General features: G+C 54.1%; 7 protein-coding genes across 7 annotated transcripts; 3 read left to right on the top strand and 4 right to left on the bottom strand.

Moving 5' to 3' along the window:
- Window positions 1-14: 14 nt before the first annotated feature.
- Window positions 15-1,896, bottom strand: LMH87_009723 (uncharacterized protein; the record flags this gene model as incomplete). Its single annotated transcript, XM_056196770.1, has 4 exons — window positions 15-885; window positions 935-1,036; window positions 1,085-1,185; window positions 1,891-1,896. 4 exons carry the CDS (start codon window positions 1,894-1,896, stop codon window positions 15-17), a joined length of 1,080 nt encoding a protein of 359 aa, XP_056053884.1.
- A 634-nt stretch (window positions 1,897-2,530) lies between these two features.
- LMH87_009722 (uncharacterized protein) lies at window positions 2,531-3,223 on the bottom strand (the record flags this gene model as incomplete). Its single annotated transcript, XM_056196768.1, has 3 exons — window positions 2,531-2,845; window positions 2,897-2,927; window positions 2,991-3,223. 3 exons carry the CDS (start codon window positions 3,221-3,223, stop codon window positions 2,531-2,533), a joined length of 579 nt encoding a protein of 192 aa, XP_056053883.1.
- A 1,235-nt stretch (window positions 3,224-4,458) lies between these two features.
- On the top strand, window positions 4,459-5,663 carry LMH87_009721 (uncharacterized protein; the record flags this gene model as incomplete). Its single annotated transcript, XM_056196767.1, has 3 exons — window positions 4,459-4,487; window positions 4,538-5,244; window positions 5,305-5,663. 3 exons carry the CDS (start codon window positions 4,459-4,461, stop codon window positions 5,661-5,663), a joined length of 1,095 nt encoding a protein of 364 aa, XP_056053882.1.
- A 2,143-nt stretch (window positions 5,664-7,806) lies between these two features.
- LMH87_009720 (uncharacterized protein) lies at window positions 7,807-9,275 on the top strand (the record flags this gene model as incomplete). The annotated part of the gene is made up of 4 exons (XM_056196766.1): window positions 7,807-8,083; window positions 8,146-8,632; window positions 8,709-9,017; window positions 9,098-9,275. 4 exons carry the CDS (start codon window positions 7,807-7,809, stop codon window positions 9,273-9,275), a joined length of 1,251 nt encoding a protein of 416 aa, XP_056053881.1.
- Window positions 9,276-9,470: 195 nt separating this feature from the next.
- On the bottom strand, window positions 9,471-10,532 carry LMH87_009719 (uncharacterized protein; the record flags this gene model as incomplete). Its single annotated transcript, XM_056196765.1, has 1 exon — window positions 9,471-10,532. The coding sequence occupies one exon, from the start codon at window positions 10,530-10,532 to the stop codon at window positions 9,471-9,473; it is 1,062 nt and encodes a 353-aa protein (XP_056053880.1).
- A 411-nt stretch (window positions 10,533-10,943) lies between these two features.
- Window positions 10,944-12,060, bottom strand: LMH87_009718 (uncharacterized protein; the record flags this gene model as incomplete). The annotated part of the gene is made up of 3 exons (XM_056196764.1): window positions 10,944-11,072; window positions 11,135-11,431; window positions 11,494-12,060. 3 exons carry the CDS (start codon window positions 12,058-12,060, stop codon window positions 10,944-10,946), a joined length of 993 nt encoding a protein of 330 aa, XP_056053879.1.
- Window positions 12,061-13,329: 1,269 nt separating this feature from the next.
- On the top strand, window positions 13,330-14,382 carry LMH87_009717 (uncharacterized protein; the record flags this gene model as incomplete). The annotated part of the gene is made up of 1 exon (XM_056196763.1): window positions 13,330-14,382. The coding sequence occupies one exon, from the start codon at window positions 13,330-13,332 to the stop codon at window positions 14,380-14,382; it is 1,053 nt and encodes a 350-aa protein (XP_056053878.1).
- Window positions 14,383-14,411: the final 29 nt, after the last annotated feature.

Raw genomic sequence — 14,411 nt, 5'->3', positions numbered from 1 at the left:
ACTGATGCTGCAAACTACTGCTGGTCCTGCGTTTTTGGCTTTGTAATGTTGAAAAACTCGGTGATGCCCTCGACGACCGTCTCGACATTCATATTCACCAGCGGCATCTTCTCGTACGAGTCGTCCGTCATGATGGCCACGAGCGCAAGGTAGCGATCGACCTCGCGCAGCATGATGGGCTTGTTGCTGTCGTGCAGCACGAGGCAGCTCTCAGCCGTGGCGCACCCGACCTGGTCCTCGAGCTTCATGTTGAGCGGGTCGCCCTCAAGCTTTTTGCGGCTCTCGTCGCTGCGCTGCCAGGTGCCGTAGACCTCGGTGATGTCGATGATGACGTCAATGTAGTCGCTGCAGATCTCATAGCTGGCCATGTCGGCCGTCGCGCTGTCCGTGGCAATGTAAATCTTGGACATGACATCAAATAGGTACGCCTTTTCGAAGCGGCACGTGCGGCACAGATTGGTCAGCATGGCCTCGAGCGTGCCCAGTCGTGGGATGAGCTTCTGGATGACCTTGCTAAAGGCCTCGAAGATGGAGTGGTTGTAGATGGAGGTGAGGTGGAAGGTGACGGGCGCGTTCTCGAAGCCGTGGTCCGACAGCTCGTCCTGGATGCGGATGGTGATGTCTCGCTGGATATCAAGCTTGTAGTCGTCTGATAAGCCATCGACTTTATGTATAAAGACTTCAATGTTGATGTTGGGATAGTTTCCTTGTAAGGCCAAGATTGTGGTGTTGAGGCGCGCAACTGCCTCTAGGTAGTCATCTTGCGCATCAATGACCCAGATAAGGGCACCGATTTCGCCAAAGATGGCCTCCATATCAAAATTTGGAGTTTCAAAGACGTCGATCTGCCCAGGGAAGTCCCATACTTGGAATTCCATAAATGAGCTAGGTAGATTAGCAGCTGCGATGCGAAGGGAGGGCCGCGTGAACTCACGCCATCGAGTCCTTTTGTATTCTTGCTGTGGACTCTAGGAATAACGTCTCGTTTGGAGGTAGTTTGTGAAATACGACACTGGAGATTGAAGATTTTCCACTCCTGCTTCAAGGTTAGTATAAGTGCAGCCGAGTCTGGACAACTACGTACCTTCGCTGGCCCATGAGCAGCAGACGAGGTTTGCCCTTTGCTGGGATGCCAGTGATGATATCTCCTCTGGAGTCATCCTTTTTTGGTATACTGCTAGAAGCCTGATCATGGATTCGCTGAAGTGTTAGCTGCGCTGCGCTCATATGCTGTGTGCTGGCGGGTGCGATTGGGGCTGTCCCGCCGTGTCTGTGGGGGGCTTTTCCACGCAAAGCAAGAACGAGAGATTGAACGAAGCGCTTGCAGCGAAGAAAGAAGATTTGAATAAAGCTCATAGCGATCGGCGGGAAATAGAAAACGAATGAAACACCGATGTATGGAGTAATAGCAGTTTCAGAAGCGCAGCAAAATGAGGGTCTCGGGACGAGAAGGGCAGAAGAGCGAGAGAGGCAGGGCATGCATGGGCTTGGGTATAGAGCGAGGCGATATTTAGCCACTGCGCTGGGCCCTAGGCAATATCGACGTATTGAGCGACGAGGCTTGTAACACAAAGAGGTCAAAGTGGCCATATCTTGTGCGATGGCGACGGGCAGCGACCTCTCAGCCGGACAGTCCCCTGTCGTCCACGACGCTGGGATCTTCGCAAACCGGAGGGAGAAGAGAATGTATCATCACAAGTTGCGACGGATGAGCCAGAAGCTAGCGCGCGGCCGTTGAGAGCTGGGCCTGCCCGGATGAAGCCGTTACCGGGGTATGTCTGTGATTGGAACCCCAGCCGTGCGTCACCTCGTCACCAGGACCAGTAGCGGCCAAGCCTGCTCGCGTATCTCGTGCGCGGGGGCGAACATGACGAGTTGAAAATTGCATACCTCCATTTTTATGGGACCGAGTCGGTGAGGGCAAAGGACCGGTGTCGTCAAGTCCAGTTAAAAGATTGGCGAACAAAGAGCAGGCGACAAAGGAAGCGATCATGCGGCGGCAGTAGGTCAAGAGGCAGAGCACGTGCGCCGTGACGTGCTGCGAGGGCGAGTAGCCCAGACGAGGTACTTGCGTCGGGTCCCTATGCGTCGCGAGTAAATCAAAGTTGAATGAGATTTTGCTTTTTGCGTTTCAAGATGAACAGGCTCGAGTGTCGTGAGAATTGAAAGTCGGGCGTGGAGATGTTGCAGCGTTGAGATTGAGAGATGGCACCTCCACCAAGTGGGTCACCGCTGATTTCAACCAGCGCTGGTGGCGCTGGCGGTGCAGCTCGACGCCAGACTTTGCACGACAAACAGCACCCAATGTAACCTGGATTCTTCTGATTTAACGAGGTCGGACAGCATGACGCGAGATTAAACATTTCAATATCATTATGAATCAAATACGACAAGCTTTCAAAGCAAGACAAAGCTCCCGCTGCAGTGCTGGGCTTCCAGCGCCCCTAACAAGCCGTTGCGCCATCAAAGCAAGTAAAGAAGAAAATCATCGCAGCGACCAGCCTGACATCAAAATTGATCCGCCTCCTCTTCAATGATGGAGGCCTTGGTTGATGCGGCGGAGCAGGATAGCCTCGTAGCCAGCGACGCCAATAATCAGCGCCTCAACCGGCACTAGCAGTGTCGCCAGTGTAAGAGCAGCCTTGCTCTCCTTGCACAGGGCGCCAAAATGCGGGTGCATGTCCATGGACACACCGTCCCAGCGGCAGCTCCAGCTCTGGATTGAATCAACTTTCGTCGATGCATTGACGGCGTAAAAGAGAGACATGGCTACCAGAGCACCAACGAGGCCAACCACGGGCGCAGCGAGAGAGACGGAAGACCGGGCGAGATAGCGCGAGCCGACCTAGTACACCATTAGCGGACACGAAATTGGATTCGACAGACAATGACTTACGAAAGAAACCTTGCTCATAGCGAGCGCCAGACTATTGGCAACGAGAATCAGGACACCGCAGGCAATCAGTGAAGTCGCTGGGCGAATGTCAAACTCTTCTGGCCACAGGTGCAGCAGGTAGTCTCCGGGGAGCGATGTAGCCTTGTACACGGCGAGGGTATCGGCACCGAGACCAAGGACCGCAGCGCCCGCGGCCAGTGCCACCACCGTGAGGCCAACGCGGATGGTGTCGACTGCTCGAAGCATGCCGACCTTGGGCGCGACTTGTCGATCATCTCCCTCGACCTCAAAGTCGGAAGAGGAGATTTCGTTTTTGAGTTGCGACATTGTGATGAAAAGAATGTAAATTAGTGGGAATTGAACAGGAAACTTGCGCCGAAATCAGATGTACTGCGGGAGAACAAATCAAACTGAGGAAGCAAGGACAGAAATTGCCCTGGGATTGGGGGAGGGCATCCCAACTTCAAGTATGTGATGCTTGCCGCTCACTATTCCGCCAGCACCACAAAGCTGCATGGCGTCTCTGGATACCGGCCAATGAACCCTCATTCACGGCGCAGGGCTAACAATCTGACCCTATGCCAGGAACGGCCGCACACACCCGTGAGGCTGTGACCCATCGCGAGCGCTACACTGCGTGGCTTGATGAAAGAAAAGAAAGACATTGGGAGCGGTCTGGCCAGTTACAATACTAGCTGACCGTAGCCCGACTCCTCGAGGTGGTGTTGAGGCGGGCGCTTAACACTGGTGCAGCCACTTGGCCTGGCCAATCAGGACGACGATCCAGGGGTCCCCGGGGACAGCGCTTCCAGCTTGATCTAAATGGCCGATGAATGCTGTCGAACTCTCGGCAAATGAGGTTTGCATATACAGGCTATTTTGGAGTCTATTATATGACAATACCGGCAGTCGTTCATGGCAGCCAAGGTGGAGGGACCAAATATAGCATCGTTGTCATTGAGTCAGCGTGTCTGACGCGGGCGGGCGGAACAGCAAATCACACCACACGTCTGCTGAACGTTTTTTTTTTCTCTGCCTGCACTCTGTCTTAGGGCGAACAGTGACAGTATTTGAGTTCGTCCTTTGCTCGCTGATTCAAGATGCGATCGTGAAACCCTATCTGTGACGCCTAGGGTAGCCCCAGCTAGCCCCAGCTAGCCCAGGGTCGCCACGCGATGGAGCGATTGTGTTTCAACCACATGGACCCAAGAGAACAAGGTGCCCAGTAAAAGCTCCGTGTGGGCCAGGGAATTCCAGAAACTCCAAAGAGAAGTTCCAAAGTGTAGCCTTTGAAACGCAATTTCTCTCATACAGAGCCAAGACGCTCCCGCAACTGCAGACTCTTGGACGGGGGGAGGGGCCTCCAGTACCAAGCTTTCTGGCTTATCATGGTGTCCGAAAAACGTTTCAAGATGAACATGACCGGCAGATTTACCTTTCAGAACCTCGCATTACTATAGTGTCGATCCAATCCAATAGCTGAGTCGTCAAAATATATTATAATTGTTTCTCCAAATCCTGGTTCGTGGACAACTAGTGTTCTTCAAGCGACTTACACCAACATGATCATGAACATGCCCACCAAGAAAAGGTATGCAACTTGGTGACTTTGGTCCTGAGATTTATGCTAAATTGAACCAGCCTAATGTCGGAATCCTCTACCGCCGACCACGAGCCCGCAATGCGCTCCAACACTCAATCAGAAAGCCCCAATCACCGACGCGAGGGGGACGGCATTGCAACGGAGGGGCAGGACACGGACGAGGCAGAAAGCTTGGTGTCGATCAAGTCAAAGGAGCGCATCTCCATTGCGGCCAGGAAATATACACTGCAAGAAATCGAAATTCTGACTGCCGTCTCGGACACTCCCTCGCCACGCCTCACGCCGTCATCCACAATCGCCCATGACCGAAGATTCATTACCCTTGTCGGACCACCACCGCCCGCTGCAGAAACGGTCAAGCCCGAGACCTCAACATCAACACCACCGGCGAAGAAACCATCAACACTGTTTCCCTCTGTGGTAGCTCCTCCAACCACCACCACCACCACCACCACCACACCACTAGCACAGAAGCCGTCCCAGTCACCGACGCCGACTTCGCAAAGCACGAGCACTCAGCAGCCATCCCCTGCACAGTCTGAGGCTGCCCGCAACGGCCAGCAAGACCCGACGACGGCAACGACGACGACAAGCTCAACACCGACGCAATCCCTCGAAACATCCCTCTCCCTGGTGCAGCCTTCTCAGCGGCCCGAGAAGCAGCCAGATTCCGCACCGGCACCCGTCTCCACGCCACCGGGACTAAGCCGTGGCGCAGAAGTCGGCATCGTCATCGGAAGTATAGGTAAGAAAAGAACTCACATTTAGTCGTTGTCAGTGTCTGTCTGGCTAACATGAAAAACAGCCTTGGCAGCGGCCATACTGTGCGCCGCCATCTTCTACTACTACAAGCGCAAGCCCTCGGCCAACAACATCTTCACCAGCCGAAACAAGAACCTGACGCCGCAGCGGGCCATCTCCAGGCCGTTTCCGCAGCAGGACGGCAGCAGAAGCAGGCCCTCGCCGACGACGACGAGCCAGATGCAGCAGACAACGTCCTTCGCCAGACGGCCGGTGCCGCCGCCAGCGGTGGTGGTGCTGTCGCCCGTGCCTACTGCAGCGGCGGAGAGGACGTACCCGCGGGGCGAGAGGCCGCTGCCGCCGCTTCCTACGCGACTGTCGTTGACTGGAAGAGGTTCAAACTCGTATAACCGGCTGCCCTGAATGGAAGATTTGGTTTTGCAAGGGGCTTTTGTTTTCAGCGTTGGATGGTCAATGGCGAGTGCCAAGATGAGGTGTGATGTGTGCAATATTGTCATTTCTAGGAAGAAGAGACTGTTTCTTTATTTAGCGACGCTACAGAATTAGACCAGCATACAATGAGAATGGGCAAATCGATATTCAAGAGCAAGTAAAAATTCGTCCCGTAAAATACTTGCAATGATGGGCTGGTTCTGCTTCCGCGATGCTACAAAGTTAGATCCCCACACACTGAAATGCCGCGTGTACGATAATTGTTTTGCTCCGGAGAGGCCCCGAAGGCTTCCAAAACCTGGTAGGCCTGCTGATTGGTTGAGGCAAACGTGGTGGCTGCTCGCTTCTGGAGCTATTTTGCGGCGTTGACAACAGCTCTGACTGCTGACATGCGTGTCAGGTCTACGAAAAGAACGTGACTGGCCTGCAGGTTGATGAATTGGGGGCAAAACATGTCGATACAGCAATAGCACGATGTACTGTGTTTACAAACGGATACTGTAGGCACACTCTGCACGGAACTACCTCTTAGGGTTGTGAAGACGGGTAGCGAGCGGGTCGCAGATGGCGATGGATGGGGCCGATGCGCAACAGTCTATTTAACGGGTGGGGGAATAAGCGACTCGTTATCCCATCTACGATTGTTATTCGAGCTTCTTCGTCCTTGAAAGACGGAATTGCAAATCGCAGTGGTTTAACCGCGGCCTGGGCGAAAGTGAGGAGGAGTGTTCTAAATACATTGAGGCGTACACGCGCAAACATGAAGATATCGGTTCACACAGGGTGCTATCCCCGCCTTCATTCAACCAACCCTCTGGTCTTTCTCTGGGAAGCATGCCCAGACTTCGGCAGATACCTGACGGCCAATCGTTCTCCACTTACAAGGACGCAGTAGAAACGCGTTTCAAGCCCGACCGTTTTGGTCGACGTCTGCAATTACGAAAGAATCTACGCTAACAGGATGCCTGGACCAATTGGCTCGAATATGTCAACTTTGAGAAGTGGTATTTGGAGCATGTGAACGCCGATGCAGAAGACTTGGAACCGCGCTTCCGTAAGTCCTGGAGGCTGCTCACCGAAAAAAGACGGCGAAATTACTTTAGGTAGTCAAATCCTGCCACCAAAACGAGCCGGCTTGACAGGTTACTACAAGCGGCCCAGAATGAACGGGATGCAAGCAACAAGAGAGTTCATGAGCTTGTCCAGTAGATAGAACAGTATCATAGCGCGCGAATGGCTGTCTACTACCAACAACGTCAAGTTAATGGGCCATCCGCGAGATCCGTCTCTTTGAGGTTGAAATGTGCAAGCAGAAAAAGGAGGCGGAGCGTGTTCGCAGGGAAGAAATGACTGAGACGAAGAAGAGACGACGAGAAGCCAATGCAGCGACTTTGGAGTCACGGCCGAAAAGGACCAAAGGTGGTGCCAACGGCGAAAAAGCGGCCGCGAATGCAAACGTGGTGTCGCCTTCTGTCAGAAACACTCGCAGGAGTGCTCGCTTGGCCAAACAGCAGAAGAGAGCTACCAGGAGGTACGACGGGGACCAGACTCCTTGAGCGGCAATATGATATGGCGATGCATTTGAATAGGACATCTCTTTGTAACACATACAACACGACATCAAGATATATATAGCGCCACACACACGAGCTTAGTAAAGAAACACGGGATATCAATTAAAAAGATCAAATTAACTAGAAGTCTGTCCAGCTTTGCATTGTGAATTTTTATGAGCGAAAAGATGGTTTGCTCGCGAGAAAGCATCCGGCTGCATGTAGGTCTCTGACGCTCGGGTGCCCGCGGCCTTGATGGCAAACATATTCCTATCTACAGCGCAGAGAATGCGGGGAAGCGAAACCGGCCCATTTGCGTCATTCTTGATTTGTAAACTGCCATATGGCGAATTTTAGTCCACGTTGACGGTCGTTATCAGCGAATCGTTGCGCATCCATTCTGGTGGTTGCCGCATATTGCGTAATCGCGCCATCGCATCCCGCAATGTGAGCGACGGTGCTTATATAGTTTACCTCGCAAACCTACCATCGAGGTGCTGCATCTAATCTAACTCATCTGCTCGCCGCAATTTATTGAAACTATTTAGAAATTACCAACAATGGCTGCAGCTGCTACCTTGCAACCTACCTTTGCTGCCGGCCCGGTCGGGCAGCCGGATATTGCGTATGCGCCAAACTGGGACACATATCAAGCTCGAGCAAAGCGGCACGTGGACGATGAGAAGCGAGCAAAGTCGCTTCCAGACGGCTTTCCGAAAAAGCTCGAGTCTGAGCTTGTGTGGCATGGCGCCACCGTATCAGACAAATACCAGTGGTGGTATAGACTGACCGAGAGCGACATTGCCGAGATTGACAGCGCCCTGAATCACTTCAAGAGTAAGCTCCGCCATCAATCCGGAGGAGAGACTGAGAAACACCTGGGCTTACGTTTGCAAAAGACCTTGAAAAGCCTCTCGGCGAGATTACACAAGACACCTTTCCCCTGCCGTCGCTGCACGCCGTCCTGCGCGACGTCTCCCGGGAGATTCACGACGGCCACGGCTTCAAAGTCGTGCGCGGCATTCCTGTCGAAAAGTACACGCGCGAGGACAATATCGCCATCTACGCGGGGCTCGCCGCGCACGTCGCGCCGACCCGCGGCCGCCAGGACAGCAGCTTTGGCGGCAGGCCCGCCGACGTGGCCCTCGCGCACATCAAGGACCTGACGGCGACCGTTGACCCGCACAAGATTGGCGCGCCGGCATACACGACGGAGAAGCAGGTCTTCCACACCGACGTCGGCGACGTCATTGCGCTCTTCGCCCTCGCCGAGGCGGCCGAGGGCGGCGAGAGCTACCTGGCCAGCAGCTGGCACGTGTACAACCAGCTGGCGGCGACGCGGCCGGACCTGATCAAGACGCTCTCTGAGCCCTGGAACATTGACGAGTGAGTTCTTCAAAAAAGAAGAGTTGCCCTGTTTTCGAGTCAAGACTGTGGTGGGCCTGACATTTCGGTATTGCAGATTCGGCAAAAACGGCAAGCCGGGCTACTCTGCGCGGCCGCTGCTCTACCACCAGCCCGCCGAGGGCGACGCCCCGGAGCGGCTCATCATCCAGTACGCCCGACGGTCCTTTACCGGCTACTGGGGCCTGCCGCGCAGCGCCGACATACCGCCCATCACGGAGGCGCAGGCCGAGGCGCTCGACGCGCTGCACTTTACGGCCGAGAAGAGCGCGGTGGCGCTCGAGTTCCAGGCGGGCGACATTCAGTTTGTCAACAACCTGAGCATCTTTCACGCGCGCGGGTCGTTTAAAGACTCTGCCGAGAAGCAGTAAGTAGTGGCCCGTGATTGCCTCGAAGCAGGTAGAGCAGCGAGAAAGCGGGACAGCTTTGCTGACAAGAGATGAAAAGGCGTCACCTAATCCGGCTCTGGCTGCGGGACGAGGAGCGCGCGTGGAAGACGCCCCAGCCGCTGCAGAAGCTGTGGGATCGCGTTTTTGCGGGAGTCAGGGCGGAGAATCAAGTATTTCCTCTGGAGCCGTTTCTCCGAACGCCGTCGAGCGGCGAAAAGGTACCGGCACTGCAGTAGTGTGGCGCAGGTGCCGCAAGGAACCATGCTTTGGAGGACGTGAGGCGTATTAGGATCTCATCTCCGAAAGTTTTCAAATTGTACAGAATGGTGTATGTATCAGATCGATTTCTATGTATTCGCCATGTCTGACACTATCGTATTCCTTGCATAGTGTCCAGCGCAAGAAGAGTATTGTAGACACCCCAATGCCCATTACTTTGTGGTCTCAGACATGGATAGTAAAGACTCCAGCTCATGTTTCCAGAGCTTAGCGATTGTGTGTGACCCATGACCGCGCGTCTCGTCACTAATCGGCAGAACCACTGCTCTGCCTCTTGCAACCTTCTCGATGCCCGCCTCCAGCAGCCCCAGCTCCGGCGGGTTGATCTGGTCGTCGGCCGAGTTGACCGCCACCAGCGGCACCCTGATCCTGTCCAGGAGCGGCGCGGGGTCGTAGTCGCTCGACGAGCGGATCTGGTACAGGAAGTCGTTTGCGTCCGTCGTCTGCAGCATCCGCGCGACGCGCTCGTCCAGAAACGCATCGGCGGCGTCGCGCGTCGGCGCCTCCTTCTGCCACTGCAGGGGCACCGACGACATCCACAGCAGGACGTTGATGGCAGACGTGAGGCCGTGGACCGGCTGCGCGCCGTAGTTGCCCTTTTTGTACTCGGGGTCCGACTGGATGGCGTTCATGATCATCTTGCGCGACATGCGGTTGCGGCCGGCAATCTGGGCGGGCAGCGACGCCAGCGGCATGGCTGCGTCCATAAAGTCGGGAAACAGGGCGGCCCAGAGCCAGCTCTGCATCCCGCCCATGGAAGTGCCCATGACGAGCCGTAGGTGATTGATGCCCAGGTGCTGGGTTAATAGTAAATGGTCCGCCTCGACCATGTCGCGATAGCCATATTTAGGAAATTGAGCGCGGAGGCCATCGCTCGGCTTACTCGACTTTCCGTGGCCGATCCCATCTCGCAAGATGATGTAGTACTTGGACGCATCGAGGAGCTGACCAGGCCCAAACAACTGGCCGGCAAACATATCCTGGATAAACTGGGTGCTTGCGCCGCCAGTGCCATGCAGGATCAGGACTGCATTGGTGGTGCGACCTCTCGAGTCAACGCTTGGCGATCCAAGAGTGCGGCAATGAAGTCGCAGGGTGGGCAAAGACTCGCCAGACGTGAACTGAAAGTTCTTTACGTCGAAATCATGCTCCTGAAATGTATCTGGATACCTCGTCTCTCGAAGATGGTGTGCGGGAACGGTGCTGTTCTCCATGGCGGTTTGAGTCTATAAATATGATGCTTGGAGATATATGATGTTTGGGATGGGTGGCTGCATATAAAGCTGCCCCGGAATCGATCTTCTATTTACGCCTCTCAGAGTGGTGGAGCTAGGTGCGGCAGTTGTCGGGTACAGCACCAGAGCAACGTGGTGGTGGACATTGTACCCGTTGCACTCGACAGAAATGCGCCAATTGGAATTCGTAAGTTTTCAAAGAAAGAAGACAGATTAGAAATGCAGAAGAAAAAACGCCCAATTATGCTGGCAAACGACCGTATCGGAACAGCAGGAAAGGACGATGCAAGACACTGGAGTACAGTATAATGACTGGCAAGTAATCCAGAGCCTATCAATTCAGCCCAAGGCCCCATCATTGGACGACGAAGTTGTGGTTGCCGCAGCAAGTCAAATATTATTTCTCTCGCTGTCGGTAACGATGGTTTTTGATGAAGCTTGAAGACTAACGTTAGCCTGCGCCTGGCGCTGGTGGGATAGCTCGCGGAGGCGCCGAGTCTCGCCGGGTGTAAGTTGAAGCTAAGATCGTGTTAGTCCAGGAACGAGATGATGAGCAAAGCGCGGAGATTTGCATAACTCACGTAGAACTCGACGCCAATGGCATGAATGGCAATTGCTATCCAGGTAGCCATCCCGAAACCCACGTCTAGCGCAGCACTTTGATGCTCAGGTCCGTCTGCAGTGAGATCGGCCTTGACCAAGACCCAGGCGTCAAGAGACGTGCAATCTGGATATTCCTGTAAAAGTAAAGTGCTGTTTAGATAGCTAGCCAGCTCTCGACAAGCTTTCGGCTGGAAGAAGCCACCTTTGCCATCGCCCGAGGAGATGAGTATGGCTGTGATGACCATTATGATCCTGACAGTCACGATGCAGCCAGCCTACACCATAACTTTAGCCTCGACTCGAAAAATAAAACGCACTATACTAGATACCGACGTACGTAAAACCAAGCTCGCAACATCCAAGCACGGTGTAGATCGACTCGAAGCCGTTTGATGTAGTAGTATGCCAAAGAGAGGGATCCAACAAAGATAATGGCAAGAAGACCAACGGCGCCTCGAATCGCGAGATCGCCGCCAAATGCCACCGGCGCGATCATGAACGCACCCGCGACACCAACGAGACTCAAGAGCAGCGTAATGTATCCGTTGATGCGATGAAGCAGGATCAACTTGTGGCGAACAACGGGCACAAACTGAACGCAAGCCAAGACACCTGCTGGAATAATGGTGTATAGATGCATCTTGATGCCGACACGGTATACGTTGTAGGTGTTGTACCAGTAGCATTCCCCGGGCGCGGCATGGTTCGCGGAAGAATCATCCGGAGAGCAAAAGACGCCGTAAAAGTCGAGATACATCAGCCGTGCGAGGCAGAACCCTAGCATACCCCCGGAGAATACGAACCAGAGGACAAAGTTGTATCCCTTGGTGAAGCCGATGGGGCTGTATAGCTTGGGCATGATGGCCAAGATGCCTGTTTGGGTGGACTGTTGCGAGGGAGTCATGGTGCTGGTGCAGAGAGACTGTTTACGGAGACGTTGCACGATAGAATACTCCAATGCGAGAAATTGCCATGCTTTATATTTTAGCAGCTTCGCACTGCTTCCGCTTTACATGCGCGCAGCAAACCCATCTCGCAAAAGTCTCTCGGGTCGTGGAGGCACTTACGCACGCGTGTTCGCCTGCCGTCCTACCTCTTTGTCTTCGGCTGCTGCTTGCAGCTTGTCGAAGGATTCGCATAGCGTCTTCCTTTTGGGTTTAGACTTGAAAATTACCGTCCCGCTGTCACTTCTGTAGGGCAGATCGCTTTAGGACAGCCGTGGTGGGCTGGGCGAATGGGCTTCCTGGAGGCTTCAGCCCTGGCGGCCGCAGTAACAGCCTCAGCTTCCGATGGCAGAAACCCGGGGCGCCGCGCTGTTGTTATTTTTATTTTCATCTCATAAATCAAGCACCAAAAATGCCTCGGAGTCGGCAAGAGGCGACGTTTTCGGGTCACAAGGACGTTGTGTCAAGTCGCATTCGTCGGATCCGAGCCTTAGACGAGTCCCGTCATCAGGCAGACAACGACGTGGGCGGGCGCACGAGCTGATGTCGTGTCTCGCTTAGGTCGGAAACACAACGTCACTATTTTCTCTTCTCTCGTGCACTGAATCCAAAGCTTACACGGATGGGTTGATGACATTGCGGAAATAAAAAAAAACTTTCTTGTGGCGCTTCTCGTTAGGCTTCGCCAGTGGTGTACATTGCCAGCATAATGATGGTTAAGCTATGGAATGGTACAATGTAGGGCCCGATGCCCATGGCAAGCTCCATTGTGTAGCGTTAAACAGATTACGCACCCAAAAAATATGATTTCTTCTCGTTGGAAAAGTCCTGCAGTGACCATCTGACAATCGCCCGGGCGCATTGATGATACCTACAAGGCCACTGATCAAGGACTCAGTTCCCTGTAAAACGCCGCGAAAGATTTTATTTCAAGTAGTCGCCTATTCTCCCCTCGTCAGTCCATTATATGCAGCTCATGATATACTACTGAACTGCACGATTCTGCAAGTAACAAACCACGCTGTGTTGCCAACCAAGTGGTGGGCCGCGGCCAAAATGCATGGCCCCTCCCAAGCTCGACGCGCGCGCTTCCACCAGGCACCCGCACCCAACAGTAAACAGCAAACATTCATGGCGCAAGCGTGGCGATGATGCTAAATGCTTCCTCCATCCAGTACTGGCTGCCGTGATATTCCAGTATCCGTTCGGCGATCCAGACACCACTCGCCATGGCTGTTGCCGCGGTTTTCGCCCTGCCCGAGCTGCATGAAGCCATCCTCTGGCAAACGGACATGGTTACACTGCTCGTGTCAGCACAGCGCGTGAGCAAAGCATGGCGTGATCTCATCACCACATCACCTACACTTCAGCAGAAACTCTGTTTCCAGCCAGTACCCGGCGATACGCATCGAAGTACCGCGATGCCGCTCATCGACCGGCAGGGCGCTGATGACCTCGTCGACGGCGCCACCGAGGACCTGGGCAAGCTGACGGAGGCACTTCCGTCGCTCACACGAAACCCGCTGCTCGTCAAGTACTTCTCGCCGTGCTTCTTTGAAACGCACCAGAAGGCCTACTTTCGTGCAGCCAACTCCTTCATGGCGCTGCATTGGACACCGAACCCGCGCGAGGAGAAGCTGGATGGCAACGGTTTCATGAGAAGTATTCCGGTTGATCTTCCCGAAGACGCCTATGTGCAGCCTTTCAGGGAGCGATTCTTTCGACGCGGTGCGAGCTGGCGCCGCATGCTGGTCACGCGGCCCCCTATACGCCAGCTGGGCTACCTCTGGAGCCAGGAGAAGCTCAACGGTAGGTATTTGAATGGCAACTATGTCGTCGTCGTCAAAGGCGCAGTCGTCGCTATGCAGTCGTCTTCGCCGACATCTGGGGCTGTACGTATGGGGCCTCTGTATGATTTGGTTCAAGAGCGCTGTTGCCGTCATGAACTGCACAATCTTTGGTTCCGAGTGCATTGGGAAGTCATCCAGGGGCCAGCGTACTGCGAGTACAGCGCCGATCTGGGGAGCCGTCTCATGGTGCATTCTAGAATGGTCGTCGAAATATTGGAACAGCAATATCCTAGAATCAACCCGCAGAAACCTAAAAGTCCGAAGGTATTTGATGACGTATTCCGATGCGATGAGCATGAGAGGTTTGAAATAACGTTTGGCGAGAACGACCCGTCCAAGACGATTGCAGTGATGCGGTCAGGTATGCGCGGTTTGTTTAGCAAGTTCAACGCAGTCCATGACGGCAAAGATTTAGTTTTCCGAGAAGAGTAAGATGTTCCTAGCCAGGACGTCTTTGTTTG

This window comes from Akanthomyces muscarius, chromosome 5 (assembly GCF_028009165.1).
Source record: "Akanthomyces muscarius strain Ve6 chromosome 5, whole genome shotgun sequence".
Taxonomy (NCBI): Eukaryota; Fungi; Ascomycota; class Sordariomycetes; order Hypocreales; family Cordycipitaceae; genus Akanthomyces; species Akanthomyces muscarius.
The sequence above is the reverse complement of the archived record's forward strand: the minus strand, read 5'-3'. Positions and strand labels throughout refer to the sequence as shown.